This window comes from Chanos chanos, chromosome 3 (genome assembly GCF_902362185.1).
Source record: "Chanos chanos chromosome 3, fChaCha1.1, whole genome shotgun sequence".
Lineage (NCBI taxonomy): Eukaryota > Metazoa > Chordata > Actinopteri > Gonorynchiformes > Chanidae > Chanos > Chanos chanos.
In genome coordinates, this window is record NC_044497.1 from 35,338,653 (window position 1) to 35,350,712 (window position 12,060).

General features: G+C 41.3%; 2 protein-coding genes across 2 annotated transcripts in view; one reads left to right on the forward strand and one right to left on the reverse strand.

Moving 5' to 3' along the window:
- lama5 (laminin, alpha 5) overlaps positions 1 to 6,624 on the forward strand; it is a 69,291-nt gene extending 62,667 nt beyond the window's left edge. Inside the window, exons 67-80 of the mRNA XM_030768363.1 lie at positions 48 to 187; positions 548 to 680; positions 810 to 947; positions 1,052 to 1,182; positions 1,555 to 1,719; positions 1,902 to 2,031; positions 2,221 to 2,378; positions 2,628 to 2,820; positions 4,192 to 4,341; positions 4,744 to 4,891; positions 5,096 to 5,226; positions 5,480 to 5,573; positions 5,911 to 6,030; positions 6,287 to 6,624. Of these exons, the coding sequence (XP_030624223.1) occupies positions 48 to 187; positions 548 to 680; positions 810 to 947; positions 1,052 to 1,182; positions 1,555 to 1,719; positions 1,902 to 2,031; positions 2,221 to 2,378; positions 2,628 to 2,820; positions 4,192 to 4,341; positions 4,744 to 4,891; positions 5,096 to 5,226; positions 5,480 to 5,573; positions 5,911 to 6,030; positions 6,287 to 6,435 (1,980 nt within the window). The 3' untranslated portion in view covers positions 6,436 to 6,624. The remainder of the gene's footprint in view (positions 1 to 47; positions 188 to 547; positions 681 to 809; positions 948 to 1,051; positions 1,183 to 1,554; positions 1,720 to 1,901; positions 2,032 to 2,220; positions 2,379 to 2,627; positions 2,821 to 4,191; positions 4,342 to 4,743; positions 4,892 to 5,095; positions 5,227 to 5,479; positions 5,574 to 5,910; positions 6,031 to 6,286) is intronic.
- An 850-nt stretch (positions 6,625 to 7,474) lies between these two features.
- Positions 7,475 to 11,520, reverse strand: adrm1 (ADRM1 26S proteasome ubiquitin receptor). Its single transcript, XM_030768703.1, has 10 exons — positions 11,454 to 11,520; positions 10,536 to 10,775; positions 10,281 to 10,397; positions 10,014 to 10,137; positions 9,795 to 9,881; positions 9,581 to 9,662; positions 9,154 to 9,416; positions 8,380 to 8,537; positions 7,979 to 8,081; positions 7,475 to 7,798 (listed from the first exon to the last, which is right to left on the reverse strand). The coding sequence occupies exons 2-10, from the start codon at positions 10,743 to 10,745 to the stop codon at positions 7,692 to 7,694; spliced, it is 1,251 nt and encodes a 416-aa protein (XP_030624563.1). The 5' UTR covers positions 10,746 to 10,775; positions 11,454 to 11,520; the 3' UTR covers positions 7,475 to 7,691.
- Between the last annotated feature and the right edge of the window lie 540 nt (positions 11,521 to 12,060).

Consider the following 12,060-nt stretch of genomic DNA (forward strand, 5'->3'; position numbering starts at 1 on the left):
GTGATAAAAAGAATGGGGATCTGATTGTATTTTTCTGCTTGCGTTAGATTGAATTAATCTACACGAGAAGTCGTATAATCGTTCGGCGTGAGCGTCAGCCCCTGTATATGGCTGAGTTTCCTAATCTCCCAGAATTCAAGGATAATTATTTCCTTGGAGGAGTTCCACAGGATAAGATGCCGGAGAGGTAACCATAAATCTGCACAGTACACGCAACTGTCACAGACCACTGATCATCTTCTGCACAGTTAATGTATTCATCTGAGTGCACACTGACATACCAGAGTGTCCTCTCTGTGCTGGAGCGAAATACATTCTGTCCACTCTCTCTCAGAGGGGATGTCTAGATTATTGTTTCTGATAACCTCCCTATTCTTCATATTTGTTCAGAGAGTCATTAAGCGTCATTCATTTTCTGGCTTAGATGAGTTGATGGAAGAAGGGAACAATGTGGAGAAACTAGACGTTCTCCAGGTAGGACTGTTCAGATCCATTTGTAATGTGTGTGTGTATGTGTGTGTGTCTGTGTGTGTGTGTGTGTGTGCAGTCTAAAGGCTCTGTTCCCAGGACGGGGTTCTATAAAGGGCTGTTTCAGGAATATAAAAGCTGCCAGCTCCTATGTTGACCTGAAGAGCATGAAGAGTACTGGAGTCAGTTTTGGCTGTCCTGATGACCTACTGGTAAAACATCACACACACACACAGAGTCAATGCAACATTACCCCCTTGATATATATCATAACATACACACATACACACACTCACACACACTGAGACTCTGACTTGTCTGTGCCCGTGTGTGTGTGTTAGGTGGCTCGTGAAGCGTATTTCTCTGGACAGAGTTATCTGCTGATGGACAGCACCACCGGTCTCACAGATAGTTTCTACGCAGGGGTTGGGTTCCGCACTGAACAGAAAAATGGAATAATGTTTTACCACCAGGCTCAGGTACAACCCCTCCACTTTTTCTCACTTGAACAGTTAATAGTTTGAAAGTTTGTGTTTATTTGTGCATCTGTGTTCATGTTTGTGTGGTATTTTGCCCTGCACAGAATGATGTGTCTCAGATCTTCCTGGATAGAGGTCATGTTGTAGTCAGAGCTCAGAACAATGAGGTCAGATCTGAGAAGACCTACAATGATGACAACAGCCACTATGTGGCAGTGTACAGTAACAGGAATGGGTACGTTACTATACCAAAATAACAGTCATCAAAACAAAACATATCTAAAAGATGCTATCTATCTATGTATCCACTGTCTCTATGTATGTATGTATGTATCTGTCTATCCAGCTATCTAGTGTGCGTGTTCTCACTATCCTATCAGTCTTTGTGTCTGTCTTTCCATCTAAAATTAGTGGTATTTTTGTGGATGTTCACTGTACAGTTTTATTAAATTCTAATTTAAGAAACTTCATGTAGTAATCCCAGTTTCAATCTCTCAGTCACAAATTTAGCCTAGGATTTTAGAAGTATATTACTGTTGGAAAAATAAGCTATGTGTTTATTGTGCACAAAGTGTTGAATGACTATGGTTTGGTTTCCACTGAGCAGGCTACGTCTCTATGTGGATGACATGCTGGAACGGAGCAGTGGGAGTGGACGCTCCACTGGTGGTAGAGCAGGACTTTCTCTCGGGGGCATCTACCTGGGTGGCACTCCGTACTCGGATGGCATCTCAAACCTCACTGGCTGCCTCAACAACCTGTTCATCAAGAGGTGAGAGAGTGAGAGAGAAGGGGAGGGGGGGGCAAGAAACACAGAGAGAGAGTGAGAGAGAGAGCAAGGAGGTGTAAATACAGGTATAACTACAATCCTAATAGGTAAGAACATTTCTTTCTTTAATCAACAACTAAGCAATCCACTGAGCTGATGATTTGTGTGTGCCTGTGTGTTACCAGAGACACAGAGTTCCCAGCAGTGGAGGATCTTTTGAAAGCCACAGAGAATTACAACGTTCCTCTGGACTGCCCAGCTCCAAAAAAACCACAACAGATCCTTGCCTCTCCCCCACGCAGCAAAAACCATAAGGTACAAAATATTTGTCAGAGTGTTATGTGTCCATTTTCTATTTGGTGTCCATCTTATATCTGAGTCCTAAACATAGTGCTGTTCCGTTTGTGTGTCCATGAGTCTGTCTTTGACGAGGTGTATTTTAACCCTTGGTTTTGTTGACATTTTGTGTTTATGCTGCATGTGTGGTTGTATGTGTGATTTCAGGGTAAACAGAAGAAGCCCCAGGGTAAGTCGCGGAGCCGCGCGATTCGTGAGTCCTGCCAGGGCGGGGTGTCTGTCCAAGAGGCTGGTGCCTACCAGTTTAGTGGCTCCACTCACAGTCACTTGCGCTTTAACACACTACCCCCAGTTTTCAGCCAAAGGTGAGTTTACCCTGACCTGTCAGATCAGAGAACACTTATGTCATAATGTTGGAGTATTCTACTAATGTCCCGATTCCAGTTCTGTTTACTCAGTAGTTCAGTGATTCCAATTCCAATTCAAATTCAGTCCTGCACTTGAGCTGAAATTGTGAATTGATTCATGCATCGTCCCCGACCCTGATTTGAGTATAAACTGCGCTATCAGAGAGCGTCTGGATTAATAATCTTTGCATTTCTTTATGTCTCAAGGCCTCATATCGCCATGGAGGTGCGTGTGAATTCTTCCGATGGGCTGATCTTTTCTGCAGTGGGAGCGAAGGGTGAGGTAACCATGATGCTGTCTGTATCTGATGGGGACTATGTGCTCCTGGTGAACGGAGATAAGAAGAAGAAGACAAGTATCCGCAGCAAGTCAGAGTACAAAAACAGAGAATGGCACACGGTTAGTCATGCACTTACACGCTCTCTTGTTCACTCTTTCAGGCGCGCAATCTCTCGCTCAGTTACTCTGTTTGATAGGCCTTGTGTGATTGGATATCAGGGAAGCCCATTCACTTCTGATTGGCTATTTCATTGTGTAAATAGAGACGTATGTGTCTGTAAAAGAATGCTAGCTTTTGTAGATTCCTAGTCGATTTGGTTTATTTTGAGCCCTTGGAACAATAGATTCAGGTGTGTTATATGAGGATGAGGTATGTGTGTTATATGAGGATGAGAGGATGAGGTATGTGTGTTATATGAGGATGAGAGGATGAGGTATGTGTGTTATATGAGGATGAGAGGATGAGGTAGGTGTGTTATATGAGGATGAGAGGATGAGGTAGGTGTGTTATATGAGGATGAGAGGATGAGGAAGGTGTGTTATATGAGGATGAGAGGATGAGGTATGTGTGTTATATGAGGATGAGAGGATGAGGTAGGTGTGTTATATGAGGATGAGAGGATGAGGTATGTGTGTTATATGAGGATGAGAGGATGAGGTATGTGTGTACAGGAGGATTTGCATGTGTATATGAGTGAGCGTGGCTTAGGCTTAATGCATTTATATGTATGGTTTAGCCTCTTATGACATTTATATGTATGGTTTAGCCTCTAATGACATTTATACGTATGGTTTAGCCTCTAATGACATTTATATGTATGGTTTAGCCTCTAATGACATTTATATGTATGGTTTAGCCTCTAATGACATTTATATGTATGGTTTAGCCTCTTATGACATTTATATGTATGGTTTAGCCTCTTATGACATTTATATGTATGGTTTAGCCTCTAATGACATTTATATGTATGGTTTAGCCTCTTATGACATTTATATGTATGGTTTAGCCTCTAATGACATTTATATGTATGGTTTAGCCTCTAATGACATTTATACGTATGGTTTAGCCTCTTATGACATTTATATGTATGGTTTAGCCTCTAATGACATTTATATGTATGGTTTAGCCTCTAATGACATTTATATGTATGGTTTAGCCTCTAATGACATTTATATGTATGGTTTAGCCTCTTATGACATTTATATGTATGGTTTAGCCTCTAATGACATTTATATGTATGGTTTAGCCTCTAATGACATTTATATGTATGGTTTAGCCTCTAATGACATTTATACGTATGGTTTAGCCTCTAATGACATTTATATGTATGGTTTAGCCTCTAATGACATTTATATGTATGGTTTAGCCTCTAATGACATTTATATGTATGGTTTAGCCTCTAATGACATTTATATGTATGGTTTAGCCTCTTATGACATTGTGTTGTCCAGTATTTTTGTGTTTGACAGTCTTTTTGTGTCTGTCCCCAGGTGTTTGTGAGGGTGGAGGGGGGCAAAGCCAGTCTGACAGTTGATGGCATTGATGTTCAGAGCAGAAAGATCTCATCAGGGCAGAAGAGTCCATTCATCTCTCAGCTCTATATTGGTGGTCTGCCACCGGAACACGGCGCAGCGTCAAAGGTAAATACACATACATGCACACATGTAAGACAGCCTGGAAGGCTTTTCTTACAGAGGTGCTATTATAAGCAAAATGATCTTATTTTTTTCTTATTCATCAGAAGGGACACAGATTCAAACACATCTCTGTGTGATGCATAAAATCGTATATTACTGTTATCTTTACATTTAAAATGTGTTTATTTCAGCTAGATTGAAATCTATTGCTTTATATTTAAGTATGATATTTGAAACCTGCTGTTCCATCACTAAGTGTTGTATTCTCACTCATCTGAATTGCTGATGTTTGAGAGTGTGGTCAGTTCTCTGTTATAACACCACAGAGGAAAAACAGACTGGCAGAATGATGGTGGCTTTCTTACGGTGATAATGATGGTTTTGATGACTCTTTCCTTCTCTCAGCCTGGGTTTGTAGGTTGTATTAAAAATCTGAGGCTGAATGAGGAGGACCCTGGAAGTCCCTCTCACAGTGTGGGCGTGGTTCCGTGTTACCAGGAACCCCTGCAGTCTGGGGTCTACTTCTCCAGTGAAGGAGGACTGCTAACCATCGGTGAGTCCTGTGATCTCTTACATCACTCCATGTAGCAGATAATCTTACCTACAACCTCTCCCAAAAATAGACTTTCCCTATTTTGGGGATTGGGGCTATTTTGGGATGCTGTGAGATACCTGTACAAATACAGAATGATGGAGCGGTTTATCTGTTTATGTCTTGACTGAAGCACTCAAACTTCTGACTTCCTCTCTCTGTTAGACGAGTCTCTTGTTCTGGGTCGGGATCTGGAGATTCAGTTAGAGGTTCGGCCACTGACAGACTCTGGGCTGCTGCTGCAGGTGGGAGGGAAGAAAACCCAGCAACTCAGCCTCTACCTCAACCAGGGAGAGGTAAGAATACTGAAACAGGAAAAGGAAGTAGTTCCATTCCTGCTCATAATGCAGGGATTTGTAGTTCTAAGCAGAGATATTAGTTTCAGCCTCTGGGCTTGACATGTTTGATAGTTTAACAAGACTTGTACAGTTCTTGAAAATATCATGTAGAGCGTCTCTTTTTCTTTCCCCTGTGAAATTGTATTTTAGTTCCAGCACTGATGATAATGTTGTTGTAGATGCATAAATGTTAATTGTTTTTTCCCTGCAGGTCACAGCTCTGATGAACAGTGGAAGTGGACAGTTTTCAATCAGTGTCACGCCAGAGGAATCTTTGTGTGATGGAAAATGGCACAAAATAGCAGGTGTGTTATAAATCACACACAAACACGAGGACCCAAAAAACAATGAAAAAAGGACGATGAAACTAAAAAAAACCCCCATAAAATATGTTTCAAAATGAAAAAAAAAAAAGAACTCAGAACAGTGGTCGAGTATGAAACATTAAAGTCAGGCAGTTTACCCTGGTTTTGCAGCACTGTGCAGTCATCAGCTTGGAATACACAGAACCATAGTTGTGTAACTTTGAAATATATCTAAGCATGTGTGTCTGCTAATCTCAAACATGTAATGAAACTGTATTTTCTTTATTACAGTGTAATCATTAATAAATAAATGAACATATTGTGGGGTTTTTTGTAGTTGTGAAGAAGAACAATGTGATCCAGCTCCATGTGGACACAGTCAGCGAACACGGTGTTGGACCCAAACAGAGCCGCTCTTCTGGGAAAAAAGAGACGGTCTACCTGGGAGGAAAGCCAGGTGTGTCATCAAATATCCCAGACACACACAAAAAAATAAACGTGCTCAGCCAAAGAGACATTGTGGAAAGATACAGAGGTGGTGGTGGTGTACTATCATATAAAGACACATTACTGGATGGGCTGCCTTTTGTTTTTTTGCAAATTCTCTCCCAATAAGATGTGACTTCAATGAATTTTTGGATCAGTCAGTGGGACTGTTAAAGTAAATGTGATGCACGTACTGTCATTTCTCATGCGTTTCTTTTTTCTTTCAGATGGAGCAGTAGTCCCAGGTATGCCATCCTCTGTCCCACCCTTCCATGGCTGCGTTAGGAAATCAGATCTAAATCACAGACCTGTGATTCTGTCCAAACCTCTGTCTGTTTCTGGAGCAGTGGGCCTACAGGGTTGCCCTTCCATGTAGTCTTTATTGAAGAGGTCGCCCAAAAATTCTTTCCCCAAGAGTTCGTCATGTCTCCCTCAAAGCCTCCCTAATAAGTCACTCTAAACCTATCCCCAACACACGCGCTGATCATCTTCAGCTTTCCTCATTATGACATCCCCAAATTATTGATCAATATTAAAACCAGATCACGTAATCCTAACACCACACCCACTCCTCTAAAACCCTCCCAGAGAGAAAGCCTGACCATAACCCCCCCCCCCCCCCCAAATTAGATCACACTATTATCCATCTATGATACAATCAAAGAAAGCCTGACCATAACCCCTCCAATTAGATCACACTATTATCCATCTATGATCCAATCAGAAGGTGGTGGGCATACATACACAGTTAATTTAAACAGATATTTATGTAATTTCCTTTTTTTTTTTTTTGCTTGCTCCTGTCAGATTTAGTTTTCATGTCGGGACACATTTTTATCATTCTTTTTGTAAAGTTGGAGCGGCACTAAAAATGCAGAGGAGTGACAAATACAAACCTTTGTTAGTGCGCCAGTACTGTAAGCCAAGCCCTGCGGTGGAAATCCAAACACAGATAACCTCATTGCATGCATGGGTATATACAGCAAAAAAAAGGACGGCAGGAACCTCATTTTTAGAGAGAGATTAAGTTTCATCAGTATTGGGTCCCCTGGACTAACTGAGCAATAAATCAGTTGAGGGTCATTTAAAGCAGAGGTGTAACCGTCTGGACGTACTGTTTATTAACCCACCGTACTAGAAAAGGTGTCTGATTTACCCCAAGGTTTTGGCACTTCAGTTCCACCCCTCTTTGTACTGTAAAACTGCACCTTTCATGGGGCTTGCTTTGTATTATCAAAAATTTTATCACTGGAATTGTCATATATAAATAATGTTTTTGTCACGTTTTTTTTTTCCCCCAAATATATATATATATGTGTATACATGGTGCTCCAGAATGTTATGTGTATTTTCCATGGCGATAATAAACTTTTCTTTGATACAAGATGTATGTGATTCTTTGTCTTCTTTTTATTTAACTAATCCACTAGTAGCTCAAGTTTCCAAAGAAACTAAGAGTTCACTGAGTGTTTATTTGTTAAACTTTAAGCTTACAAAACAAAAGTATAGCGAGAGTTGATTACAAGTATACATTCCAGACCAGCACAGAGGATTGACAGAATGTGTGAAACAGCAAAAAAGAAAAAAAAAAAAAAAAAGCAACTGTTGGCAAATACAGCAAAGCTTGTCACACTAATCCAAACTCATATCCTCATCGTCATCCTTCTTGTCTTTGGGATCTCCAGAATCATCCTGCTTATTTTCACTTCCCTCCATGGCTTTAGCAAATGCTTCCACATCTTCAAATGGACACGTAAATAAAAAAAAAAAAAAAAACACTTTTAGGATGGACTTGAGAGTCATTTTTTCATACTTTATTAGCTAAAAATGTCACATAATTCTATAACTGAATAGCTTTAGACAAATAATTGTTGGATGTTTATGCCATTGTGTATGTATATGTTATATAGGTGTTTTACCTCCTTTATTGGCTGCGTCCACCGCAGCAGAAGGCAAACCGAACTGGTTCAGAAGAGGACCCAACTGTCCTGAGGCCAACGCACTGCTGAACATGCTCATTGCCTTGAGAGACATAAGACACACACACAGACACACACACAGAAAGAAGGAAACTTGTGAATGAATAGAATTTTAAATGTGACCACATCATAGTGATTTGATTGACTGCAGTGTTTGATTATGTTTCATTTGGAAGACTGAGAGCAGGACTTTAACCAGACGCCATTTAAACCTGCATCCTGTTCAGGTGGAATCTGACACATGACCTCTAAAAAACAAAAGGATAGCTGCAAAGTAACCCAAGAGGAAATCACTAGATGTGTGTGTCTTTAGTGTTCAGTGTTTCTGTGTGGGCGTGTACCTGCTGAAACTGAGGGGAGGTGAGTGTGTTCTGGATCTCTTCTGCACTCTGAGGTAGAGATTCCCCAGAAGGGAGGTAGGGGAGCAGCCTCTGCTGCACCTCTGCATTAGCCAGGATAGGAGCCATTATATCTGGAGTCAACACACTCGCCAAGTCCACTGATCCAAGACAGAGAGAGAAGAGTAAAAAAAAAAAAAAACATACACAAAAAACCCACATACAAAAATTCATTTACTAAATTTACTAAATTACTCAGAACACATGGTTAGTATAAATGCAGACCTTGCGTATTTCTGCATAAACACAACTAATCAGGACACTGAACATGGGCGCCCCCTACTGACTATGAAAGTCCACAAAGGAATCTCTTGTATCAAGGTTCCACAAGTCCCATCTTAGAGGTATGAAGTCCTGCTGGGTTCCATTCTTGCCTCATAGTTTGATGCTGAATTCTATCCAGGAAGTGTGTGCAAAATCTTCAGCCAATCAGAGCCCCCAATATCTGGTTGATATGAACACCAGCAAGATTGCAAACCTCCAGGGTCAGATTTGTAGAGCCTGTCTAACATGAAATCACCTCCTTGTTTTTTTGGGGTTTTTTTTTTCCCAGAAAGCAATACAGTGGTAGATGCGTGTGTGAAAAGATGAGGAAACACTAATCAAATCTGTCAAAGGTACAGCTGGTCAGAACAGTAACAAATGAGACAGAGTGGTGTCTTGTAATCACTGATCTGTAAGTCCCTCCACCCTAACCTTCATGCTCAGACCACTCACCTCCCTGCCCCTCAGGGGCCATCGCAGGCACGTTCATGGTTGCTAAGATACTCTGAAGATCGCTAAGCTGGATTGGTTGGGCAGGGCTGCCAACAGCAGCAGGCACTGAGGGGGTTTGGGCAGACGCAGGGGTCGTAGGGGTCAGTGTGGGTGAGCCGGCGGTGTTGGCAGCAGGAGTGACGGGCGTGGTGGGAGCCTGGGCAGAGCTAAGGCGGGCAGCAGAGCCAGAGGATGGCGTGGCAGCTGCTGATTGGCTACGGGAACTGGACAAGTATCATAAAAGGATGTTGAGGGTACTTTTTAGGGAATTACAAAAAAATCTTGCTAAAACTGGATGGCATAAGAGGAGCAAGCTCTGTGATCTATGACAGTATCTATGGCAACAAATGAATGTACCACATAAAAAAAAGATCGTTGCTAAAGATACCTGGAGGATGAACTGCTGGTGGCAGGCCCTCCACTCCCTAACAGATTGGCCAAACCTGGTCCTCCTAGAGCTCCCAGACCTCCTACAACACACAAAAACAAACACCAAATCACATGCAGTCAGCTAGCTCATTTTTTGGGTAAAATCATATTTCTTTTGCATTAATTGCAAGCAGTTGTAGAGAAAAGTTCAACAATGAAAAGAAAGCACTCACCGAGCCCACCCAGTCCTGTTGGTCCAATCAGCTGCATGAGCTGATTATGACTCATGTGACCCAGGAGGTTTTGCAAGCCACCCTCTCCTAAAGAAAACGAACAAGCCAAAAAGAAAAAGGTTGTAAAAGGGAAATATAAAATACAAAAACCATACCGTTCTGTAATTGCTCTATAAAAATCGAATCTCAGCACTCACATGCCGACTCATTCTGACTTACCTCCGAGAGCTGACAGCTCATGACCACTGCTGCCCCCGCTGCCCAAAGCCCCTGGCATGGGGGGGTTATTCAGATACTCATTCACTTTACGACAGTATTCCTCATCCTTATCCGTTTTGGGCTCCTTCAAAATCAAGAGATGTGGGACAATGGGCTTAAGCCAGAGAGAGAAAACTAGTAATGCCAGTGAGAGACATACTAATGCTGAGTAATGCTGACTCATGGTTTTCAGGAGTGGTACATGGGTGCCTGTAAATGCCCACTCACTTGCATCCAGAAGAAAAGCCTCTTTGAACCAGCCTTAAACTTCAGCACAAACACACGTCCTGTAGTGCATTGATTCACTCTTTTAAACTCACAATCATCCGGGAAAATGATCAAATCCTGGAGAAAAACAAGCCTTGCTTAATTCAACATGTGAAGTCCAACAAAGCGTGTACACACACACACAGATGCAGACACGCAAACAAAGAGCAGTCTGAACGTACAGCAAGGTGTATAACAACAAAAAAAAATACTAACGTCTTCTACATTGCCGGATGTTCGGTCCTTCCAACAGAAGTGGATGAGTGAGTCGTCCGTTTGCTGGATATAGACCATACCCTTGCGCTTGTCGGGCGTCACCGTGCTGCCCTTTAAGGTCATCTTGCCAGCCCGGAATTCAACAAGATATTTACTGGATGAGCTCCGAGAGCCCGACACCAGACTGGGAAACAGTGCACCTGACGACATCCTTCCGATCTGACAACAACTTTTCAATAACTGCGGAGATAAACACCAGCAGCGAGAAAACATCAACGACTGCAAACCACTTGCTGGTTGATGCTCTGCACACTACATCACTCCACAATAACATTTCGCAATCACTAAAGAAAACGATACCTGCGGGACTGTCGGTGTGAACCTGAAATGCTTTCAACAACGATGATCATACAAGAACGAGTCAAAACATGAGGTCTGCAAAAATCTGCGTTCATATTGTCATTACCAACAAATATACAGACAAGCAAGCTATTTAACTTTAGAAACACTGGTATTCGCTAGCTAAGCATACAGGCTAGCCGTTAGACAAGCTGATATTGCCTGTTAGGGCATACAGGGCTAGGTTAATAAAGAGACCATCATCGTATGGTATGTTACTGCTATTGCGCTTTTGGACAATACAAGAAATAGCAGCTGTTTACAGTCCATGTCAAAAAACTGCCCTTCTTAAACAAATGAAAAATGTTCGATTCCGTTTTACTCTCCGTTCGTTACATACACATCTTCATGTCTGACAAAGCAAAGCTAAGCACAGACAGCTAGCAAGCTAGAAAGTTGCGTGTGATAGATCAAGTAAAAAAACTTCAAATACCATTCAAAGTCGACCTTTTCAAATAGAATTCACTTGTGTGATTTGCTTTCATGACATTTATCTTCGCTAACGGGAAGAAGTCATACCTTTTACTGTCTTTTCTTGTAATATAGCCCCGGCCGACTGGTTCACTGTAAACTCCTTTACCTGCAATGTGAAAACAGTTGAGAGTTAATATCCTGAGTCTTCCAAGTTGTGTAGCTATTGGTTACAATTGTCCAAAAGACCATTTCTGATTGGTCAAAAGGTCTGTCATTTGTTTAAGTGACATCAGAGGGCGGGCTGATATGAGGAAGTGCATTTGCTGTGTCATGTAGCCATTTGTCATCGGCAGGCTTGCCTAATGAAAATGATTCTCTTCTTCTATCATATTTTTTGGAGTGTTTCATATATATTAATTATTTATACATATACTTTTCTGGGTGTCTGGGTGATATATATATATGTATGTGTGTGTGTGTGTGTGTGTGTTAAAATATAAATAAAAATAGTTATTAATTGTTGTTCATTTACTTCTACTTAAGTCACATATTACATGCATAATTAAATTACTTCTGTAAATATTCATTATTTTATTCCTAAGTGAGGAGGTGGAGAGCATGACATTTTTTTCTTTTTAATCTGCATTTAATGTGTTTTTACATGTAAAAAATATCAGTTCGAGATAAGGCCATCTTAACACACTAAGGACTG

Excerpts from the sequence above, each read along its gene's own strand:
- adrm1 (XM_030768703.1), bottom strand. The coding sequence starts at position 10,745 with ATGTCGTCAGGTGCACTGTTTCCCAGTCTGGTGTCGGGCTCTCGGAGC. Across the intron at positions 9,663-9,794 it reads AACAGGACTGGGTGGGCTCG|GAGGTCTGGGAGCTCTAGGA; the intron begins GTGAGTGCTTTC and ends TGTGTGTTGTAG. Across the intron at positions 8,082-8,379 it reads CCTCCCCTCAGTTTCAGCAG|GCAATGAGCATGTTCAGCAG; the intron begins GTACACGCCCAC and ends ATGTCTCTCAAG.